Source organism: Rutidosis leptorrhynchoides, chromosome 7 (genome assembly GCF_046630445.1).
Source record: "Rutidosis leptorrhynchoides isolate AG116_Rl617_1_P2 chromosome 7, CSIRO_AGI_Rlap_v1, whole genome shotgun sequence".
NCBI classification, from domain to species: domain Eukaryota; kingdom Viridiplantae; phylum Streptophyta; class Magnoliopsida; order Asterales; family Asteraceae; genus Rutidosis; species Rutidosis leptorrhynchoides.
The window spans coordinates 202,138,018-202,164,227 of record NC_092339.1 but is presented as its reverse complement, the minus strand read 5'-3'; the positions used below and the strand labels follow the sequence as shown (position 1 = coordinate 202,164,227).

Here is a 26,210-nt window from a genome sequence, read left to right as displayed (position 1 = left end):
TTATAAAACCTGCATGTATTCTCATCCCAAAAATATTAGATTTTAAAAGTGGGACTATAACTCACTTTCACAGATTTTTACTTCGTCGGAAAGTAAGACTTGGCCACTGGTTGATTCACGAACCTATAACAATATATACATATATATCAAAGTATGTTCAAAATATATTTACAACACTTTTAATATATTTTGATGTTTTAAGTTTATTAAGTCAGCTGTCCTCGTTAGTAACCTACAACTAGTTGTCCACAGTTAGATGTACAGAAATAAATCGATAAATATTATCTTGAATCAATCCACGACCCAGTGTATACGTATCTCAGTATTGATCACAACTCAAACTATATATTTTGGAATCAACCTCAACCCTGTATAGCTAACTCCAACATTCACATATAGAGTGTCTATGGTTGTTCCGAAATATATATAGATGTGTCGACATGATAGGTCGAAACATTGTATACGTGTCTATGGTATCTCAAGATTACATAATATACAATACAAGTTGATTAAGTTATGGTTGGAATAGATTTGTTACCAATTTTCACGTAGCTAAAATGAGAAAAATTATCCAATCTTGTTTTACCCATAACTTCTTCATTTTAAATCCGTTTTGAGTGAATCAAATTGCTATGGTTTCATATTGAACTCTATTTTATGAATCTAAACAGAAAAAGTATAGGTTTATAGTCGGAAAAATATGTTACAAGTCGTTTTTGTAAAGGTAGTCATTTCAGTCGAAAGAACGACGTCTAGATGACCATTTTAGAAAACATACTTCCACTTTGAGTTTAACCATAATTTTTGGATATAGTTTCATGTTCATAATAAAAATCATTTTCTCAGAATAACAACTTTTAAATCAAAGTTTATCATAGTTTTTAATTAACTAACCCAATACAGCCCGCGGTGTTACTACGACGGCGTAATTCCGTTTTACGGTGTTTTTCGTGTTTCCAGGTTTTAAATCATTAAGTTAGCATATCATATAGATATAGAACATGTGTTTAGTTGATTTTAAAAGTCAAATTAGAAGGATTAACTTTTGTTTGCGAACAAGTTTAGAATTAACTAAACTATGTTCTAGTGATTACAAGTTTAAACCTTCGAATAAGATAGCTTTATATGTATGAATTGAATGATGTTATGAACATCATTACTACCTTAATTTCCTTAGATAAACCTACTGGAAAAGAGAAAAATGGATCTAGCTTCAATGGATCCTTGGATGGCTCGAAATTCTTGAAACAGAATCATGACACGAAAACAAGTTCAAGTAAGATCATCACTTGAAATAAGATTGTTATAGTTATAGAAATTGAACCAAAGTTTGAATATGATTATTACCTTGTATTAGAATGATAACCTACTGTAAGAAACAAAGATTTCTTGTGGTTGGATGATCACCTTACAAGATTGGAAGTGAGCTAGCAAACTTGAAAGTATTCTTGATTTTATGAAACTAGAACTTTTGGAATTTATGAAGAACACTTAGAACTTGAAGATAGAACTTGAGAGAGATCAATTAGATGAAGAAAATTGAAGAATGAAAGTGTTTGTAGGTGTTTTTGGTCATTGGTGTATGGATTAGATATAAAAGATATGTAATTTTGTTTTCATGTAAATAAGTCATGAATGATTACTCATATTTTTGTAATTTTATGAGATATTTCATGCTAGTTGCCAAATTATGGGTCCCACATGTGTTAGGTGACTCTCATGGGCTGCTAAGAGCTGATCATTGGAGTGTATATACCAATAGTACATACATCTAAAAGCTGTGTATTGTACGAGTACGAATACAGGTGCATACGAGTAGAATTGTTGATGAAACTGAACGAGGATGTAATTGTAAGCATTTTTGTTAAGTAGAAGTATTTTGATAAGTGTATTGAAGTCTTTCAAAAGTGTATAAATACATATTAAAACACTACATGTATATACATTTTAACTGAGTCGTTAAGTCATCGTTAGTCGTTACATGTAAATGTTGTTTTGAAACCTTTAGGTTAACGATCTTGTTAAATGTTGTTAACCCAATGTTTATAATATCAAAAGAGATTTTAAATTATTATATTATCATGATATTATGATGTAGGAATATCTCTTAATATGATATATATACATTAAATGTCGTTACAACGATAATCGTTACATATATGTCTCGTTTCAAAATCATTAAGTTAGTAGTCTTGTTTTTACATATGTAGTTCATTGTTAATATACTTAATGATATGTTTAATTATCATAATATAATGTTAACTATATATATAACCATATATATGTCATCATATAGTTTTTACAAGTTTTAACGTTCGTGAATCACCGGTCAACTTGGGTGGTCAATTGTCTGTAACGACCTGACCAAAACCGTTATTGATGGCGCCGTTAACTTAGGTCCCGTTGCGTGGTCGTAGTCCCTATATGAGACTCGTTTGACCAAAATTATGTCGCATTCATTTGAAAGGTACAAGACTTGCAAGTTTAGTTTACAAAACCGTTCGACAACAAGTCTAAGTTTACAAAAGTCATAAAGTATAAATGAAATAACTTGCGACATAATTAGTTTAAAAACACAGTTGCTATAAATAGCGTAAGTATGTAAACAAAAGTTTGAATCCAAAAGTGCTATCCCTAGCGTATGCATGCATGGTTGACTCCAATCAAGTAATCAAAGAGTGCGGAAGCATGTATCAAGTAGCCAAGTATGAACCTGAGAAAACATGTAGAAAACTGTCAACGAAAAACGTTGGTGAGATCATAAATGTATTTGTAAAAGTATATTTTGAACCACAATAGTTTGTATAGATGATTATCCAAATCGTATTTATTCCGAAGAATATAGTTTGTATTGCGAGCACCCAATTACCAAAGCTTAACTGAATCTTCCCTCTGAATTTTGAATATAGTGTTAGAACATACACTATGCACGTTGAAATTATATTTCATCCACTAACGGTAGCGAACCGTCTGAATGAGGGTTCGTTAAACCCGTATGGCCACACAACATAATCACTCGCTTACACTTACACCCTGCAAGTGGAACTAACGATAATTGGATTGAGGACTTTTGTTCTAACTCGTCTGTATCTTTGTATTCGTATTTGTGTTCAAAGTATAAAAGTATGAAAAGTATATATACATGTGAAATGTATATAAGTATGTAATGTATATGTTTCTCAGCCCACGATTTAAAAGAATAAAAGTTGTTGAAAAGGTGGGACTATGATCTCACCTCGAGTGCACGAGTATAAAAGTACTTCACAAAGTAACGTATGCATGAAAGTTGCTTAGCCTTGACCTAAACAAGTAAGTTGTGTCAATTAACCGGTTACGATACAAGGTCGGGTGAAATGTGTTCAATTAGTCCTATGGCTCGTTACGACTCGATTAAATATAGCATGTGAATCAATTTGTCAAGTTTCATACAAGAATCACGTATAAAAGCATGTTAGAACGATTGCATAAAAGTTTGGTTAAGTTTGACTAAAAGTCAAACTTGGTCAAAGTCAACGAAAAAGTCAACATGTTCAGGTCGGGTCCCGGACTATTTTTCTATGCTAGTTATTCATATACAAGTATATTAGACCAAGTTTCATGTGAATCGGAGGTCGATAGCTAGTCAAACATTTCACGTGAAAAGGGACATAATGAGCAGAATCTGGCCAGGCCAGTTCGCGCGCCGCGCGGGGATGGGGCGCGCCGCGCCACCATCTGGGCAGACCCTTTTCTGTTTTTCAAAGTATGCGCGAACCAAAACTCTTTCCAACCCAATTCTTGACCCGCAAACACCCAAAACATGTGTCTTATATCATCGGAAAGGTATTTTTACAAGGAATACAACTAAACACAATTCATCAATCACAAACATCATTTACAATAGCCGAAATCTCATTAAGTGATCAATAAAAGTCCATTTTCAAAGTTTCAAGTTCATCAATCGCATTTTAAGTTTCGGAAATCCAATTCACACATATGATATGCCGTTTTGAAGGTAATGAAGCATACATTACTACTAAACACTAACAATTAACATTTCATGGCATTCAAGCATCAAAAAAATTCATGTCAAGAACTATCAAACCCTAGTCAAACATCACAAAATCCTTAATCGGGTTTTTGAAGTTTTCTTAATCAACCTACACATCAAAATGTAGCTAATGATACTAGTAACACAATTAAAACATGAACTTTAACAATTAAACAACTTTTAATCATCCAAAATCAAAGATTAAGCTAACCCACTTCAAAAGTTCAAACTAGTTACTCAAATCAACAAATCGAGCAAACAAAACATATATTCATGCTAGACACGAGCCATAGACACTAACTAACACAATTTCAAGTCAAAAACACGAATTTATAGAAATCTAGAGTTTTTAGAAAGTTACCCAAACTTGATGAAATTTGTATCAAAATGTAGAGGATGAAGAGAGGATCACGAAAATGTAATTTGTTTTGAAGTTTGCTTCCAATCCCGAATTTAGATGATGATTTTATGAAGTTAGGGTTTGTGTTCAAAAATGAGAAGTAGAGAGAAAGGGAAGGATGAAGGTGGGTGGTGATAATGAATGGATGAGATGGGGTTTGACTAGTTGACCTAGTCACTAGTTAGGCCCCTTTGCAACTTTGGTCCCTCGAGTTTCAAAGCGGGTGCGGGAATTAACCAAACGAATATTTTAAAAACGCTCGTGTAAACGGGTGACGTTAAAATTAAATAACGAGGGATATTATTTAAAAAAAAAAAGACGGTGTTAAAATAAATTTAACGGAAAAACGCGGGATGTTACATTATCCACACCTCAAAAGAAATTTCGTCCCGAAATTTAGTTGGAAGTAGTAGTTGTTGAATCTTCCTCGAGATCTTGCGTTGTAAATTCTACGGATAAGTGAAGGTACGTCCTTGGGCATTTCAACGAACTTCGACGGTCGGGATTTTTACGTTGGATTGAAGTTTGGTTTCACGATTCATAATTTCAACCGGTTCTCCTAGGAAGTGGAGTGTACCATCGATAGCAAGCTCATCGAAGGGAATATCAAGTTACGTCTTCAGGTTCTATGTAGGATGAACGGAGACTCAAATGAGTCGGAAAATCTAGATGACAAGCAACGGGTACAATACGCTCCATGGTTTCAAAAAGGATTAGTATATCGCGGATTTAGCATTCCTATGTTTCCCGAAACGGTTTACACCTCCTCAAGGTGCGACTTCTAACGTGACGCGGTTTCCCACATGGAACTCGAAAGGTTTACGTCTAACATTGGCAAGCTCTCTGGGCGACTACGAGTCGTGTTGGGTCTTTCTTGAATATGAATAAATTTTCTCAGTTGCTCATGAATAAACTCGGCCCCGGTGAATTGATCATCGTTTACTTTGTTCGACAAAAGAGAATGACGTTTCCGGTCACATGTGGTTTCAAAAGGTGTGACGTTAAGAATCGAATGATAACTATCGTGGTAAGAGATTCTGGTTAAAGGCAAGACTTTTCTCAAGTGGTTTGAAGTTGGTAACACAAATTCGTATTACGGTTTCCAAGGTTTGAATCGTATGTTTGTTCGGTCCGTCGGGTTTTGGATGGTACGCGGTACTCATGTCTAAACGTGGTCCCGAGGCTTTTTGTAAGGCACTCCGAAATCTAGAAGTGAAACGAGGATCTCGATTCGAAACAAAGTACATTCCGTAAGGTATATTTGAACAAGTTTGTTAGGACAAGTTTCTCAAGAAAATTCGCGTCGCGGAAGATTTATCGGTTTCCAAATACGTTTGTCGAGACTATTCACCCTCGAGGCGAATACTAGTATAACGTGAAGAGTCTCTCTCCATTGAGAATTTAAAATAAAAGATTTCCTGAACCAGAATTACGAGTGTAAGGCGAGAGAAGTTCCCGCCTCGATGCGAGCATAACGAGTAAATTGTAGTTAGTCAATAAGACTGTGCGAGGACGAGATAGTATACACGTGTAACATACGGTTGAAGTCGAAAGGAATCGGTAATTCATTCGGAAGCATAATTATAGTTCGACAAAAATCGAAGGTGTGTCCCCGGTATGGTTGTTATCAATATTCTCGGAGTTTTCAGATGTCCAACATGAATAGATGAAGTCATGTACATGGCTCATGGTGGTGTTTAGGTTGATCGAGTCTAACCACCATCACGTGTCACTAGAACTTTGGTATGTCTTACCGTAATATAACCACGTTGATCGAGTGTCGTTATATTACGCTAACTCATACCTCCATTCCCACATCACTCTATAGATTCAAGTTCGTGTAATCGTGAAGTTTAAAATAAACAAAGTGTAACAACGTCTCTAACGTGACTCGTATTGAATCGAAAGAATTAGTGCAACTATAAAGAAGCGTTCCCCGAGGGAAGTGTATAAATGATTGTTCACGTCAATGTGGTTCGAGTCAGACAATAAGGTATTCAGGTATGAAAAGAGTAACGAGTCATGATAACGAGTAGCACGCAACCGTAGTGATAAATGTTGATGACGATACTCACCTAGAGTAGTGATGGTAGTAACACCAAAAAGTAGATAGTAAGAAACACCAGTGGGAAACCGATAGTAAGTTGAAACGGTGGCAAATAACAATCCGGGAGACAGAGTTCCCGAACAAGTGTGACTAATGAAGTCGTCGTCATCCATACGTGTATGAATCATGAATTTACGTGTGTTACCAAAAAGTGGCGGAATACGAGTTCGTATGATGAAGGTTGGGTACCATTAAAAAGTTTGCCTAAGAATGATTCCAGTATAATGCACAAGTAGTCAAGTAAGTGCTATTTATAGCAAATGTATGTCAGAATGCAAATGCTAACTATCCGGTTGTAGTCTAGACTCACTAATGCGTCCTAACGACTCTGTTAGACACACTAATGCACGTCCTAGTTCCCTACAACCAATGCTCTGATACCACTTGTAACGACCTGACCAAAACCGTTATTGACGGCGCCGTTAACTTAGGTCTCGTTGCGTGGTCGTAGTCCCTATATGAGACTCGTTTGACCAAAATTATGTCGCATTCATTTGAAAGGTACAAGACTTGCAAGTTTAGTTTACAAAACCGTTCGACAACAAGTCTAAGTTTACAAAAGTCATAAAGTATAAATGAAATAACTTGCGACATAATTAGTTTAAAAACACAGTTGCTATAAATAGCGTAAGTATGTAAACAAAAGTTTGAATCCAAAAGTGCTATCCCTAGCGTATGCATGCATGGTTGACTCCAATCAAGTAATCAAAGAGTGCGGAAGCATGTATCAAGTAGCCAAGTATGAACCTGAGAAAACATGTAGAAAACTGTCAACGAAAAACGTTGGTGAGATCATAAATGTATTTGTAAAAGTATATTTTGAACCACAATAGTTTGTATAGATGATTATCCAAATCGTATTTATTCCGAAGAATATAGTTTGTATTGCGAGCACCCAATTACCAAAGCTTAACTGAATCTTCCCTCTGAATTTTGAATATAGTGTTAGAACATACACTATGCACGTTGAAATTATATTTCATCCACTAACGGTAGCGAACCGTCTGAATGAGGGTTCGTTAAACCCGTATGGCCACACAACATAATCACTCGCTTACACTTACACCCTGCAAGTGGAACTAATGATAATTGGATTGAGGACTTTTGTTCTAACTCGTCTGTATCTTTGTATTCGTATTTGTGTTCAAAGTATAAAAGTATGAAAAGTATATATACATGTGAAATGTATATAAGTATGTAATGTATATGTTTCTCAGCCCACGATTTAAAAGAATAAAAGTTGTTGAAAAGGTGGGACTATGATCTCACCTCGAGTGCACGAGTATAAAAGTACTTCACAAAGTAACGTATGCATGAAAGTTGCTTAGCCTTGACCTAAACAAGTAAGTTGTGTCAATTAACCGGTTACGATACAAGGTCGGGTGAAATGTGTTCAATTAGTCCTATGGCTCGTTACGACTCGATTAAATATAGCATGTGAATCAATTTGTCAAGTTTCATACAAGAATCACGTATAAAAGCATGTTAGAACGATTGCATAAAAGTTTGGTTAAGTTTGACTAAAAGTCAAACTTGGTCAAAGTCAACGAAAAAGTCAACACGTTCGGGTCGGGTCCCGGACTATTTTTCTATGCTAGTTATTCATATACAAGTATATTAGAACAAGTTTCATGTGAATCGGAGGTCGATAGCTAGTCAAACATTTCACGTGAAAAGGGACATAATGAGCAGAATCTGGCCAGGCCAGTTCGCGCGCCGCGCGGGGATGGGGCGCGCCGCGCCACCATCTGGGCAGACCCTTTTCTGTTTTTCAAAGTATGCGCGAACCAAAACTCTTTCCAACCCAATTCTTGACCCGCAAACACCCAAAACATGTGTCTTATATCATCGGAAAGGTATTTTTACAAGGAATACAACTAAACACAATTCATCAATCACAAACATCATTTACAATAGCCGAAATCTCATTAAGTGATCAATAAAAGTCTATTTTCAAAGTTTCAAGTTCATCAATCGCATTTTAAGTTTCGGAAATCCAATTCACACATATGATATGCCGTTTTGAAGGTAATGAAGCATACATTACTACTAAACACTAACAATTAACATTTCATGGCATTCAAGCATCAAAAAAATTCATGTCAAGAACTATCAAACCCTAGTCAAACATCACAAAATCCTTAATCGAGTTTTTGAAGTTTTCTTAATCAACCTACACATCAAAATGTAGCTAATGATACTAGTAACACAATTAAAACATGAACTTTAACAATTAAACAACTTTTAATCATCCAAAATCAAAGATTAAGCTAACCCACTTCAAAAGTTCAAACTAGTTACTCAAATCAACAAATCGAGCAAACAAAACATATATTCATGCTAGACACGAGCCATAGACACTAACTAACACAATTTCAAGTCAAAAACACGAATTTATAGAAATCTAGAGTTTTTAGAAAGTTACCCAAACTTGATGAAATTTGTATCAAAATGTAGAGGATGAAGAGAGGATCACGAAAATGTAATTTGTTTTGAAGTTTGCTTCCAATCCCGAATTTAGATGATGATTTTATGAAGTTAGGGTTTGTGTTCAAAAATGAGAAGTAGAGAGAAAGGGAAGGATGAAGGTGGGTGGTGATAATGAATGGATGAGATGGGGTTTGACTAGTTGACCTAGTCACTAGTTAGGCCCCTTTGCAACTTTGGTCCCTCGAGTTTAAAAGCGGGTGCGGGAATTAACCAAACGAATATTTTAAAAACGCTCGTGTAAACGGGTGACGTTAAAATTAAATAACGAGGGATATTATTTAAAAAAAAAAGACGGTGTTAAAATAAATTTAACGGAAAAACGCGGGATGTTACATTGTCTATATGAAACCTATTTCAATTAATCAAGTCTTAACAAGTTTGATTGCTTAACATGTTGGAAACATTTAATCATGTAAATATCAATCTCAATTAATATATATAAACATGGAAAAGTTTGGGTCACTACAACAACTGTGTCTGAGTCAATTAACGCTCAACAAATACTGACTGAATCATCTAATCTAAGTAGATCACCAAGCTATTGGGACATCGGTCTGAGAAGCTTACCTCAAACTACTTAAAGCGAGTATAGCTTCACACCGTTTCTTGAGGTGAGACCGATAAACTTAAGGTTCGAATCACCCACCGAAGTTTTTCTCCTGGGGATCAAGTTCATACTACTTATGTGGGAATTGTGCCAATCCTCAAAACTACAGAAACGGTGATTTAAAGGGTTATGCCCGCAGGTGCTTAGGAAGTAATGGTAAATATGGAGCTAAGAAATATGGATGGTTCGTTCATCACGTTAACTCCACAACAACCAACGGTAATTTATGCTTCTCCGCAACCAACTGTTAACAAACAGCAGAAATCGCTGTACAGGCCATTTGAACCCAGCACTTCAAATATTCTCATATCGCAATTACAACAAGTGGCCCCGCCATACTTGGCTCCAGCTTTTAATGAGCCAACAAAAAGTATGAGAGTTCATAATAATTGGTTTGCGATAATGCAATGGCAAAAAGCAAAACAATCTCTGAAACTAGCTCCTACTACGTAGAAATTTGTTCCGCATATTGCAAATCATCCTTTCCCAGTGGCACCAGTTTTGCCACTAACGCTGGGGAGTTATGACGATGATTTCCTGCAGAGATTTGAAGGAACAGCAAGAACACAGAGCTGGGGAGATTCGGTAGCATGTCATATGCTTCCAATGGTCCCGCAAGGAGTTGCACGAGAGTGGTTCAACAATTCACCATGCCAGAGCATCACAAGTTTCACAGACCTAAGGTCGCGCTTCTTATTAAATTTTCACAACTTCTTAGTGCGCAAAAGAACACATGTGGAATGTCATGATATTAAACAAAGACTCAAAGAATCCCTGGGTGAAATCATCGACAGATACACTAAGGAAGTGACAAAAATACCAGATCTTCCAGAAAGCCAAAAAGTATCTGGTTTTATACATTGTATTGACACAGAAAGGCATTTGTCTCTATGGCAGCGACTACGTAGACGTGTTCCACAAACCTTCGCAAAAACAGTAAAAGAAGCGCATGACCATATGCGATCTCAAGAAGACATGACGCATAATTGCGGAAAGAATCTTCCGTATAAAAACAACAATGATGATCAGTATCGTGATCAAGGAAGGTTATCAAGCTCTAGGAAAAGATATGATAGTGGTCCATCACAAGGTGGTAGCTACAATAGCAATAAATACTGCAAATATAGTAACGGTGGAGGTGGAGGTAGCTATAAAGGAAGAAATTATGTTGATAATTATGAGTTATCAAAGACCTTACAAAAACACCAAAGGAAATACTGGCAACTGAACGAGTATGCAAAAGCTTTGATGCTCCGGCACCTCTTCCTGGATATGCGAAAAAAGACAACCAAAATTTGTGACTTCCATGATGACTTTTGTCATGAAACAAATCAGTGTCGGCAGCTAATTGAAAGACTAGTAGCAGAACTCAAAAAGGGAAGGCTACAACACTTAAATAAAATTGCCAAACAAACTAAACAAACTAATGACAAGATTAAGAAAGAATAGCCTTGGCAAAAAAAAATGAGACAAAAGAAAAGGAAGGCGAGAAAGTTATTAACATGGTAATCGGTGGAAGAGCAAAGCTGCTTCAAAAAGCAGAAAATACCAGAAGAGTGGGAAAATATTCCTATTCTATTTACAGTGACTACACAAGAGCCATCAGATGCACCAATTACAATTAAGGGTCGCATCAAAGGTCCTGGGTTCGTAATAAAACGTCTACATGTTAGAACCCTGAAAAGGAGTAAAACGTGTTTCCCTAGCCTTATGGAGAATCCTTTAGATAAGGGCTATATAAAGTATCGAAGGCTCCCTAGATTCACTAAGTTTAGCCACTGTTATGTAGAGATTTCAATAGAGCTGTGAAAAGTCAATCTTGACCGATTGACTTTCTCTCTCAATCTTAATGATAATACTTCAACATTCATTGGTATTCATGAGATCTTAGGTTCTACAATTGGTATTAGAGCTATGGCCTTCATCATATGAAGGAGATCCATATGAATATTCATGAATGTTTTCCCTCCACCTTCAAAACAAAACATGTGCATCTTCATACCTTCAATCTCAAACCTTCAAATCTTCATCATTTTAATCATGAAGATATGAAGATCTTCAAAAAATTTTGAAAAATTTCCAAAAGATTTTCGAACCGAATCCATTTATCACTTAACCGGATCTCACATTCGTATTACAAAAATCACATCCAAATTTTAAATCGAAACTTATTCAAATTTCACCAAAACTTCCAAAACTTACAACACTTCATATTTTGATTATCACACTACATTTAAACAACGAAGAAATTTCACTTTCATTTATGCTACTCTACACGAACTTATTAATTTTCCTATCTTATTTTGTTGCTACAGTACGAGAGACTCAATGTTATCAACATGAACTCAATATTCAGATTCAATATTCGATGATCTTCAACTCCAATTCAGATTAAATTTGTGATCCTTTAACTATATCTAAGATTCATTCATCATCAATTCAACCTAACAACAATAAATTCATGGCGGATTGGATCGAGTTCTTCGTTCGTGTTCATCACTCAAATCGGTTTGGTCTTTGGAGAACTTCACTCGATCTCATGATGAATTATGAATATTTTTGAGTTCAAAAACATTCAATGAAGCTATCTGAAGTCTTAATTTATGTTGATATCATCCAGATATTCATAGATCTCGAAGTCAAAGCTTTGGATAAAAAGTCAAACGCGATGTTCATGCTCAAATTCGAAGTCTATGTGTTGATTCAGATGAAGGAGAGGATTTTTGAGTGTTCTATGGTAGATTTTAAGCAACTTTCATGTAGTAATCCATACCTAAAACAACTTCAATGACGAATTTCAGTTTTGGAGTTCATGGAAGAAACCGTCACTGTTCTTCAATTTTATTTTTTTAAGAGATCGTGATGTTTTGGCGCATAATCCTTCACAAATCTTGTTAATCGCTACATAGGTCCAGTGGGAGGTGGTCAATAACATCTCAAAGTTTCACATTTAAAAATATCTAAGCATTTTGTGTAGCAAATTCATACAACTTTGCCTCAGAAGTCTGATTTGGACAGATTCTATCTAGAGTTAGCATGTTGTGACCCTTATAGCTCCTAAGGTATCAAGTTTCACAAGTTGAAATACAATAACCAAATGTTTCTAAACATGTAATTAGTCATTTCCAGAAGTGTAAGTCTCAACACAACATACAATTCAAAATATGTCAATTTTGTGGTCTCAGGACAGATTTGGTCTAAGTTCGGGTGTCCGTTTCGCTTGCGATTATATCAAAAAGTATAAACTTTACAAACTGATATCCTACATGAAAAGTTATGTACTAAACATAAATTTTCTAGATTTCAAGACCTTAAGTTCCAGAAGTCATTTTAATTTTCCCATTAGACCCGTTTTCAGTTGCATTCAACTATAGTCGTTACCAATTTTCAATCAAGCATAACGAGTGCTTTACATATTCGCGTAATTTGCATAGTTTTTCACAAGATACATTTTTATGATAAATGCACAATCCAATTCACAAGTCAAACAATCCAGAAAACTGTTTTACATATATAATCTTACCGAATTCGTTTTAATCCTAACTTTCTAACCAAAACTCGAAAACATGCGACATCTAAGCGTAATATTATTAACTTTTCGCAAGTTATTCAATAGTGAGCATATTGGGATCAGTAGGTCATCATGTTATCACAGAAAAATAAGATTCATCATGAATTCACAACGAAACCCTAATTGCACATATCTTGTTAACCATTTATCGAAATCGAGCGATATCTATGTGCAAAATTAATAGTTTTTCGAGTGTAATTAAAATATGCATAAAATTAACATTATTTAACATGCAAAACAGTTAGGGTCTGATCAAATTCGTGAGTTAAATAAAATAGCATGTACGGACATATAACGAACAAATCGGACATACACGCATGATGATTTGAGCATTAGACACTATTACAACCCCAATAGACAACCAAAAGATGATGATAAGAATTAGGGTTTGAGAAATATTACCTCAATACAATCAATTAGTTATGCCAAAATATAGAGGGAAAGACGGAGAACGTTTTATCTCAAAGGAACACAAGCAACCGAGCTGTTTTTGATGGTGATCTTGCAAGCAACCGAGCAGTTTTTGATGGTGATCTTGCCCTTTTTTTTTGCTTAATGATGTTTAGGTTAACAAATGGGCCACAACAAAAACACAAATTGATGGGCTAATCTGGTGGGGTGGATGATTGGGGCTGAAATGAGATGCCCAAGGGCTCTCTTATCTAGCTAGAACGATTCTATGGTTCGTTTCTATGTTTTGATAACCGAAAACGCGAACCGAATCGCTAAATGTTAATTCTATCAAATTCTTAAATTAAATTAAATTTTCTTAATCATAAAAGAATTCTAATTATATTATATTATATTATATTATACCTATATACTAAAAGTCCCCCCAAACTTTGTAGTTTCAGTTTTAACGGATTGTCATTTTGAGTTTGCGTTCACACTACAAACGGTCCCTTAAGTTCGGCTCAATTTACAAAACGGCCCCTCAAGTTTACACTTTTTAGGGGCAGAAAGCGTAAATATATAATTTTATTAAAATAAAAGAAACTAATTCCACCAGAATTTTTAACGGGCTCTATCTTCTCACTCGGTGCGAGTTAAATTTTTCCGAGACCACCATTTAACTCGAAAAAATCAGGCGAACCCAACGGGACTAACTATACGCGAAACGGACATCGTTAAAAAAACACTAGATTACGGGCCCTATATTCTCGCTCGGTGCGTGTTAAATTTTTCTGAGACCACCGTTTAACTCGAAATAATTTTACGAACACAACACTAACTATACGCGAAACGAACATCGTTAAAAAAACACTAAATATTTTGGCCTATATTACATACATATACATACACGTCCAACAAACAACCCAACCTATTAGATATATTAGGTACCAAATAACGTATATCCAAATTCGACCGCGCGTCGAATACAACCGCAGCAATGCGCGGTCGAATTTTTTTCTAGTTTATATAAAATACATGGAATAGTGGTTTTACTTAATACTTACTTATTCCGTTGCCGAGTGTCGTTAACCAAAATCGAAAACCGAAACGTTAATCGAGCGTTTAAATTTATAAAATCTCTAATAAATTACAAGTATTTTTAAAACTTAATAATTATATAAAATAATTATTAAAAATAGATTACTATACGTTTTATTTTCTTAAAAGACGGTTTTCGCGATTTACATTAACCGTACTTTTTTCTTGTGTTTTCCAAGTACTTCCGATTTGAAGCATATAATCATAGAATTAGTAGCCCATATTCATATAGTATATTCTTAAATGTTAGTAGAAAGTCATAGAATTAAACTAATAGTCGTTAAGTATTTAACGAAAAAAGTCGGGTTGATACATTACCTACCCGTTATTGAAAATTTCGTTCCCAAATTTTGGTTAGCGCTATTCATCGGCATTGCGTTAGGGAAAGAGATGCGGGTACATTGGTTTCTTTTGATCTTCTCACTCTCACGTGAGCTCGATTTCCCTACGAGTAATTGTGCCTTTTTTTGGTCATTTGGGCTTACGGTCCAAATCTCTATGGAGTCTTTAATGAAATGAAGTTTAGCGTCTATGCGTATCTTAATGAGGTGAACGATAAAGTTTTACTCTGCCAAGTGTTTCTCTGAATTTCAAACGTGAAAGTCATCATGAAAATTTGTTAAAGACTTTGCCCTCATGACGCATACTAGTTTTATTTAGTAGAGCTCCTCACCTTTGAGGAATGGGATAAGGAGATTCCTGTATGCGGAAAGTATGAGCGTAATGAGAGAAGAAGTTTTTGTCTTAGTGTAGCCACATCAAGTTATGTAGTTGAATATTAAAACTGGGCAAAAACAAGATAGTATACATCTAGTGTTATATATTTTGAAGTTAAATAACAGCTGGCCATTCATCAGAAGCATAAAGATGATATGACAACGAAGAAAAGTGTGGCCTCGGATTGTGCAATATCTAGGGCCTCGGTGTTTTCAGATGGCAATAAAGAAAATAAAAGAGTCATGTAACATGGTACGTGGTGGTGATAAGGTTGATCAAGCATCATCACCATCACCATCCATTATATTACACTATTCTATACCTCTATTGCAACATTACACCATCAAGTATAAGAGAATATAATCATGGAGAACTAAAGTGAACAAGGTGTAATGGCGTCTCAAATAAAAACTCGCATTTAATCGAGAAGACTTAGTGCAAACTTCCAAACGTATGTGTCTCGGGAAAACGAATGAAATGTAGTTCACGTCAATGTATTCAAAGTCGGTCGGTAATGTCGTTAAGTATAAGAAAAAGAAATGATTGTCACTTAAGAGGAGTAACGATAGAGTAGACTGAGAAGAGGTATGATAAAGCGGCTCTCCAGTCACAGGGTATGCCTTTTCGTAGTAAGGGACTTTCCAATATAAGGGAAGGGGTTACAATCTAAGGAAATACTCACTAGCTAAACAACAGTCCAAGTTAGTACATATATAATAGGCATGTGTATGTAATAAGCATGTAATATCACATAGTAACTACTAGTCGGGTTGTAGTCTAGACTCGCTAATGCGTCCTAACGACTTAGTCAGAAACACTAATGCAATTCCTAGATCCCTACAACCATTAGCTCTGATACCAAATGAAACACCCCTCCAAATTCCATTTGACGAAATGTTACCATTCGGTCCCACAACATAATGGTTACGCCCTCTATATGAGATGTTTTTCAAAAGTATTCGCATATATTTTTCAAAAGTATTCAAAATAATTAAGTAATATAAAAGACCGCGAATTACAGTTGTAAAACATAAGTAGTAAAAGTAAAATGCGAATAATAGTGTTTGAAACAAAAGCTGAACTCCAGCTATGCAAGCATGCAACCTGTGACGACCCGGAAAGTTTCGACCAAATTTAAACTTTAACTTTATATGATTTAATGTTTCCGACACGATGAGCAAAGTCTGTAATGTTGAAATCTCAAAAACTTTGAACTGTGTTCATGTATTCATTTACCCTTCGACAGTTCTCGACGATTCACGAACAACTATTTGTAAATAGATATGTACATATTTAAATATATACTAAATTTGAAATGTTATATGATTTAATTTTTAGAATTTACTATGCAAAATAAAATAAAATATGATATTATAATAATTATTATTTAAAACATAACTATATAAAATAAAATATATTAAAAATAAATATTAAATGATTGTAATATTGTTTGATGTTCCGATTGATACTAAGCAAGTTAAATTCAAACTTATTTGATTTAAAAAAAACGGTGATCCGAAAATTAGTTCTATAAATTATAGACTTATTAAAAAAATATATTTAGGAGTTATTTGTTAAATTTTAGAACTTTTTATATTTGTAACCAGGATTGAGCGCGGACAGTTGAGTTAATTTTTATTTGATAATTTTAAACAGTTAATTATACAATAATGACTTAAATAAATAAAGGAATTTAATTTTAAAAATATGGGATTGTTATTAATACTTTTATCCGTTAATGTTTAAACAACGGGGCACAGAATACTATCCTTAATAAAACAATTTGTCGGTAGATTTAACCAAACTCCACTGTACATGATTGATATATGATTGGTACTCTTGTATACCCGTGAATCAAATTATGTAAGCTTAGTGATGTATTACTGTTTTTGGATTCCAACTTTCAAATCTATATTATTGCATACTCATATGCAGTGAGATATAGATATAGATGCACAACCATCTTCACCTTCCTCCACACCTTCATCCCGAAACCACCTATCTCTTCCTCACTTCTTCTGGTGTTCATCTTCTTCTCTTGAGACAATTGGCCACCATCGGTCACCTCCACCACAACCTTCATTGTTCGTTCGATCAACCTTCACCTTCTCCATATATATATATACATATACTTACAACATGATTAATAACCATAAACCATCTTGCTTGATCACAACCACAACCGAACACACCAACATGGTTTGATTGCTCGATAACTCTTACCACAACCTTACTTACTATTATCTTCGATCTCCACAAAACCCTAGACACCTCACGAACCAAAACCCAATTTTTTTATGACTTATTTAATCACCTTTCACAACTACTATACTCGTCACCCTCTAAACTATTACTACAACCCATACGTTTTAGATTCGTTGCAAACAACCACCACTCACTACCACTTGAAAACACCACCGAAAAACCACCATTACAACCATCAAAATACATCCACCTGCAAACCTTATTTCTACCATTATAATTCTTTTGAACCGTGAACTATCATCACACCAAACCGCCACCATTATTACTACAGCTATCTTGCTCAAGAACACCTTCATGTTCTTTTTTTTTTTATTAAACTACAACACCCCAAACCACCCTTATATACATCATCAACTAGTGCTTATATATTACGATTTAAACAAACAATCCATTAACAGCGAACTGCTATGCTGCTATTTGCTTTTGTTTCATCCACTACTACTAATTTTCTATTATTCTCGATGACAACTACTCGTTTTCTTTTTTGTTAAACGCGACAACCATGATAAAGTGGAAAATGATGGATTGATAAAGGTGAGTCACAAAGCATTTATAATAAAGATGATTATAATTTAAGTGTATGAAGGTGAGCTGTAAAGAAGAAAATGACACTTATGATCATACTCAACTAGTGATTTATTTATACATAGTATTATTATTTAGGGACCGGTTACCTATCTCTTATGATTAAAGATTATGGATAATGACGTGTTTGATATTAAATGATATAAAGTCATGAAAATATTACGAGTGACTGTGAGGACCCATTTCTAAGAATCTCGGGTACATACATGTGTTTGTAGACGTGGAATTGAACTTACACTTCGTGTTTTCTTAAATGGACGGTTAGCCTTTTCTCAAGCTGAAGAGGTTGGAAAACTTGTATCAGCAAAGTCTGCGGCTGCGTTTTTTTATTTATCCAATCGACATCAACTAAATTTGAGCCACCATATTTTCTGTTTTTATTTTGGGTCGCATATTGGGTTTCATTAATTTAATGGGACTTACAATTTGGGCTTTCTATTGGGTTGTGTATTCTATTATGCTTGGGCCGAAATGATGAAAGTAGAAAATGATAGCCAAGTTGAATGATGATGACGGTTAGACTAGGTAATGATGATAACGAGTATTTGATGTTAATGATTTCATAGAACGAGGAAGATAATAGGATTAGGATTATGGTTATGATATAATATGATGATACGAGATAAGATTCTCTGTGATAATAATACATGGTGGTACATAATAATGATGTTAGTTAAGTGATGTTAATGATAAGATAATAATGAATTAAAGTGGGTGGTGTTGTGAATTAAGGATGATAAACATGAACATAAAATGCGAAGAAGAAGAGAGGGAAACAGTAAAGCTGGGTTAAATTAAATTTAACGGTGCTATTAATCAGAAAAACAGGAGTAGACGGATGGTTTAGAGCGTTGCCGAGTTAACGAGTGGTCTTGAGTTCGAATCTTGGCTACTATAGTTTATGTTTGCCTTTTTCAACTAATAACTACATCAGTTGGACTTCCTTAATTAGTTCTTGGGCCGAAATGACTGATTAGGCCGAAATTACTGTTGGGCCAGATTAATGATAATGATGACGGGATTTAAGATGTTTGGTTGATAGTTTAATCAGAAAATAAAAGCAGGGGAGTGGTTTGGAAGGGAATTGTTTAAGCGAGAGGTCTTGGGTTCGAGCCTGGGCTCGGGCATTTTTTTTTAGAAAAATAAGAAGAAGGATAATGGTTAAGGATGTTATCGGGTTAGCGGAACGTCGCGGGTTCAAACCCGGACTTGGGCATTTTTTTTAGGACTACTTCTTTGAAGTAGTTTACTTATTACTCATTATTATTATTATTATTATTATTATTATTATTATTATTATTATTATTATTATTATTATTATTATTATTATTATTATTATTATTATTATTATTATTATTATTATTATTATTGTTAGTATTGTTAGATTATTTATTATTATTAATAAAATTATATCATAAATTATTAGTATTATCATTAAACGTTAATAGTATTATCATTACAAAACAATTTTTATTATTAGTACTATCTTTATCATTAATATTAAAATTATCATTATTATTATTATTATTAGAATTATCATAATTTTTATTATAATTAGTATTATTTTTATCATTATTATTATTAGCACTATTAATATATCAAATGAAGATTTTCTATATAAAAATATATTTATGACATAAAACCTAACCATATTAATACTTTTATAATAAATTTTAATTATCTATATAAAGATAAATATATCTAATTAAGTTATTAATAAAACACATGATATAAAATAACAAATAAAATCACTAATAATATATAAATTCGTTCGATTACAATTATACGTGTTAATATATATAAATGATATAGGTTCGTGAATCCGAGGCTAACCTTGCATTGTTCAGTTCCGTCGTTTGAATATTTTTGCTACAAAATATCGTATCGTGAGTTCATTTGCTCCCTTTTACTCTTTACATTTTTGGGACTGAGAATACATGCGCTGTTTTTACAACTGCTTTATTAAATGCCTTTGAAATCTATATTTTTGAACTGAGATGCTTTTATAAATGTTTGACGCGATATGACACAAGCAAAACATTCCTCGAATGAATTATTATACAGACAGAAGTTCTGTAGATTATTATTGAATTAGTTGGACGTGATAATTGCCACTAATTGTTGTGAATATTTCCCCTGATTATTATTGCTTGGTAACCTAAGAATTAGAAACGGGTATGGCCCTAATTCACGCGAATCCTAAAGGTAGCTACCGGGTTTAACACCCCCACCCAGAATGTTCACTAGACGGAAGAGCTAGTGGGCGTGGTGTTTAGTACTTCGAAGTTTATATATTATACAAGCGAGATGTTCTGTTTTGGGGATATTATTGATGCGCATTATATGTTAAGGTCGGTTACCAAGCCAAGCTATGAAAGCAAAGTGAATGTTATGTATCAAGAGAATGATTTTATACACAGGTTATGTGTATGTTATTTTGTATACGAGATATGTGTACGGTTATTTAAAAATCGCGAGGCAACCTACGGGGGAGAAAAGGATACGAACCTACTCTGCTAAGCATTATGAAAAATGGTTTCGTACACGAGATAGGTGTACTGTATTTGAATCTTGTGGTCTATCAAAATGATGAATTTTATTGTTTATGATAAACCTATGAACTCACCAACCTTTTGATTGACACTTTAAAGCATGTTTATTCTCAGGTATGAAAGAAATCTTCCGTTGTGCATTTGCTCATGTTAGAGATATTACTTGGAGTCATTCATGAAATATTTCAAAAGACGTTGCATTCGAGTCGTTGAGTTCATCAAGATTATTATTAAGTCAAATATAGTTGGATGTGTTATGAAATGGTATGCATGCCGTCAACTTCGATGTAATGAAAGTCTGTCTTTCAAAAACGAATGAAATGTTTGTAAAATGTATCATGTAGAGGTCAAATACCTCGCAATGAAATCAACTATTGTGAATCGTTTATAATGTATATGAACGGGGCATTTCACAACCTCTAGCAAACATAGGAAACAAATTATCTAGTACCTGAGAATAAGACATGCTAAAAGGTCAACACAACGATTGGTGAGTTATAGTTTTAGTTTCACAACAGTAATAAAGATAAACCATATAAGTTTGGTAGTTCAAAAGTTTGTAAACAACATAATGTCAAGTTTAAAATCATTTATAGAAACCTTAGACATAGAAATCCTACATATATAAGGAATTCTGTAATGCACACAACCAACTGATATAATTAATTGTGTGGAGTTTTATAACTCAAACGTCGGTTCCCGCTTTCACTAACCAATGTAGTTTTTCAAAAAAAAAAATTAAATACTTCTAACCCGAAGTATACAATCATGTAATACAGAACACATACTAAAATAATATATTCTTTAATATTTTTAGAAATAAAATAAAAAATTTCTAAAATGGCAAATCATAGAGTTTAAGTAACAATCGTTAGACATTTAACCAAAAAAACGAGGTCGTTACATATTATCGTTTAATAAGTGACGGACATTACCATGAGATACCAACTTCGAAAATTCAGCAAAACACAAATACTAACGATGCAAAAGAAAAAAGTAAAGAAAATTTCGTCATAAAATTGTATACAAACCACATGTACCAAACAACCTAATTCTTTCAAACTTTTGAGTATGGGAGGTGATATTTCTAAACTTCAAATTGATAGATCCAAACATATTTATTGCTTTTTTTCAATAATATCCTTCAATAAAGTGTATCAAAAAATTTGTATAACATATCATTAAGGGTAAGTTAGTAATTCTGGGTAGATTTATCAAATTGATGTTTGAAAATATTCCCTTTCGGTATATTCTTCAGGTGTCTCAAAAAACAAAAGAAAACAATGAACTAAATATAGTAATATCACTTTGTTACAAGCATCACGCCCTTCGTATTTTCTCTCTTTTTCGTCCTCCAGCAGTTTTTTCCTCCAGGTGATTCTTTCTTTCTTATTCATTCCCAAACGATTATCTTTTATGTAATTCTTATTTCTTTTGTGTTATCTGGAATGTAATTCTTTCGTATAGAATCAGAATCAGAATGCTTTCATTTTCGTTCAATTTTGCTTTCAACACATATAAAGGGTATATCAAAATTAACTCATTCCTCTTAGTTTTTACGTGAAATTGATCCCATTTTTGTTTTTCTTTAATTTTTAAAATGAAAATGATGTGTTGTTTGTGGTTGACTAATTGCATTTATATTGTTTGTTGTATCCATGGACAATGTTCAGATTCAGCCTCTCGGTTTGTGTGATGATGACAATGGATTTTTGAAATATCATAAAAAAAATAAAAACTTCTCGTTAGGATCTTCATTCCCAATTCAGATAATTATTAGGATAGGAAACTTCTTGTTATTATTAATTTAAAATTATAATTAAATGTACAAGCTACCCTCGAATGCCATTATTTTAGGCTGATTGAAAGTTTGTCACGGGTGTAATTATAATTTCCCAGTCTGGATATTATATACTGTCTAGTTTCTCGAGTTTTGTTCTAATTTCTCCAAGTCTTAGCATATATATGTTCATTCGAGAGTTGTGATTGTTATTAGCATATGTAATCATAGGTGGTCTGACCCTGCTCTCATAGTGGCCTAAATCAATACCATCTTTTGCTAACTAGACCTAGTTAAGGCAATTACAAAGCTCTACTAATTCACAAGTCCAATGTTTTGACTCATAATTTTGTTTTAAAAAAAATCAAACAAGATATCTAGTTTGTGCTACTTATGTTGTGATTTTACCAATTTCTTTTTTTAATTAACGATGTGGGTTTTTGATTTGTGAATACATACATGCTTCCATTTTAAATAGATGGGTGATCACTTGGTTCTTGATGTGAATCGACCCATTAAAAGGAGTGATAATGATATGGAGGTTCCCTCATCTTCTTCCAACTCGGGGGCTGTTTTTGTAGTGGATCAAAACAGGGCCTCGTTTGATGATGAAGAAGAAGCACCTCTATTAAACATGGCAGAGTGCCGTATTTGCCAGGAGGAAGACTCCATTGATGCTTTGGAGACACCGTGTTCTTGCAATGGCAGTCTTAAGGTATTTTACCAATTAATTAATGGTCTCAACAAATTTGTTCATACTTTTAATATTTGTACTGTATTATCTATCTTTATACTGTTTGTGGAGGTTATTACATTTTTGGTTATTACAAAATGTTTTGTGTTTGTGCAGTACGCTCATAGAAAGTGTGTTCAACATTGGTGTAATGAAAAGGGTGACTTAACTTGTGAGATATGCCATCAGGTATTATATCATTTCATAAACTTTGTAGTTATCATTATTTATTGTATCTATTAAATATATTGTTTTTACTCAATAATAATAATAATAACTAATTATGATAATTGCAACATATATTATATTGTTACTTGCAGCCTTACCAACATGGATATGTTGCTCCTCCTCCACGACCTTGTATAGAAGAGACAACTATTGACATTGGGTACCGTTTCTTGATTTCCTATGTCGACCTTTTTATATATATTCTTTTTGTAATGATTGACCCAGAGAACAAATTAAATGGTCTGTTTCGTTGGACTGAGAAAGGCTATATGTTTTGGCTAATGGGATGGACCGAATTATGTAAATTTGATACATTCCTTAGAGTAGTGGAATTAATAGTTACAATAGTAACTGTTTTTTTTTAGAAAAAAGAAACGTTGATAATTTTGAAAAAGTATTCAAAAGTTCGATTAGTTTGATTAGAAAATATTATTTTGGTTTTGTTTAACAACATGATGTAAAAAGTATAGATAAATTTTACAAGCTCTATATATAAGAATAGCAGGTATGGAAACTCATTCCATTCCTATAGACCAATGCAACATGAGAATATAAACAAAACATATACAAAAACAATGAAATTTACTTACATTAGTTGAATCTATGGATGGGTGTTTTTGTGCAGGGGAGGATGGCAAATGTCAGAAGCTGACCGTCAGTATCTGGAAGCTGAGTATGATGATTATAATAATGCAACAAACACAAGCGGAGCTGCATTTTGTCGTTCAGCTGTTTTGATTGTAAGCCCCCCAAACACATATTCCTGTAACTTAATCACTAATGATTTCATTAATGCTCTCTAATCTGGAAAATTATGTGATTAATGATTATGATGTACTTTCCGCCGCAGTTGATGGCTCTTCTTCTGCTACGACATGCATCATCTGTACCTGAATCTGATGGAGATGGAGATGAGGATGCATCTACATTCTTAACTGTAAGTCGGACTTCAAGATTTTTGTTTTGGTTAATTATAAAACACCCAGCGGAAATAATGAAGACACGTATCACGTGAATTATATATATGTTTTACATTCTTTGTTTGTTGACAGTTTTTCTTTCTTCGGATTGCGGGGTTTCTTCTACCATGTTACATCATGGTCTGGGCCATTAGCATTTTACTGCGTCGAAGACAGAGACAGGTTTGTTACCCAACTGTTTTACTTTTTCCCCTTACATCTGTTTAATTCAATAGAAAAAAAAAAAAAAAAAAAGTTAGACGAGTATGATTGAAAAAAAAAAATTATTCTAAAAATTTTTCGTGTTGCAAGAGAGGAATGATGCGTTATAAACAATCTTTGTTATTTTATATAGTTAATAATCAATTGTAAGTGACTCCTAACATGTTAGAAAAAATAATAATAATAAATAAATAATATATCCACGGTAAGTTTTTTCTCAGTTGATAATATTGGTATAATTGGGTGGTGGTGGTAGGAGGCATCAGCATTGGCGGCAGCACAAATTGCTTTTGTATTGCAAGCAGGACAAAGAAGAGGTCTTCACTTCACGGTAGCTTCTTTAGGGCCGGCACCGGCTCAAGCACCCGCACCAGCACCCACTGTCACTCAAACTACGGCTCCACAAGATGAAAATGTTTAAGATGCCGGAGGAAATATTACTTAATTTTGACCTTTTTTTATTTCATTTTTATTTACTTTGTTGATGGCATCAAATTAGTTGTGAATAATCTAATTCTAATTTTATGTTAATGTGCATTCATAGCCATTTAACATTTTAGCATCCTTCAACAAGTTTTACACAGCAACTGCGTGTGCAATCAATTTTTATATATGCTATTGTGTATATGATTACTTCTTGAGACTAGTTTATTGTGGTGCTATTGTTATGGCCTTTTTCTACTTTTCTTTTATTACACAGATTGTAGCGGGTTATCGTGATAGCTATTTTGCAAAATGTTATAACACGAATTTGTATCCTCCTTTTCAAGCTTAATTTATGATTCTTGTACACTTTATGTGTGTCAATCGTTGATGTAGTAGTGCAGGCTCTCTAAATTACTGAGGCAAGGGTAGCTTTCACATCATCTATAGTTTCATATATATGGTTGTTTCCAAACGATTATTCTTTCCACTTCCGTTTAGTAATCAAACTCTTTTGGTCCATTCTAAACTACATTTGTCATTTTTGTTCAAATCTCCACCATCATATCAAATATATAGGATCACCTTGTAGATCACATCCTAATCCTAATGAGTGCTATTAAGATCACAAAGTCAGGATCATGATCTGCATTGGTCTTACTCTGAAATAGTTGCATGTGCTTTAGACATGATATTAGAGGGTGCAAAAAGAATGGTTGGGCAGATTTGTTAAGGGGTCAAATGGGTTTGGTTGAATGGGTTGGGCAGATTTGTTAAGGGGTCAAAATGGGTTTAGTTTGAATGGTTTGGTTAAGTTGGTTGACACAAAAAATATATATGTTTGTTCAATTTTTATAATACATAGTAAATAGTAATTATGTAATTACAAAAACCAGGTTATTCTATTCTATTATTTTTAATATTAATAAAATAATAACCGTTCAAAGTAAACGTAGCATAGCATAACATAACATGGATCTCTAATATATTTCAAGTTTTGGTTGAGATGAAATATCCAATCTTGATTTCGTAAGATTGGCTACATAAGTC

General features: G+C 33.8%; 1 protein-coding gene across 1 annotated transcript; it reads left to right on the top strand.

Moving 5' to 3' along the window:
- Positions 1 to 22,092: 22,092 nt before the first annotated feature.
- On the top strand, positions 22,093 to 25,302 carry LOC139858452 (uncharacterized). The gene is made up of 8 exons (XM_071847302.1): positions 22,093 to 22,189; positions 23,074 to 23,310; positions 23,446 to 23,517; positions 23,649 to 23,716; positions 24,182 to 24,296; positions 24,407 to 24,493; positions 24,609 to 24,698; positions 24,994 to 25,302. The coding sequence occupies exons 2-8, from the start codon at positions 23,074 to 23,076 to the stop codon at positions 25,156 to 25,158; spliced, it is 834 nt and encodes a 277-aa protein (XP_071703403.1). The 5' UTR covers positions 22,093 to 22,189; the 3' UTR covers positions 25,159 to 25,302.
- The last annotated feature ends 908 nt before the right edge of the window (positions 25,303 to 26,210 follow it).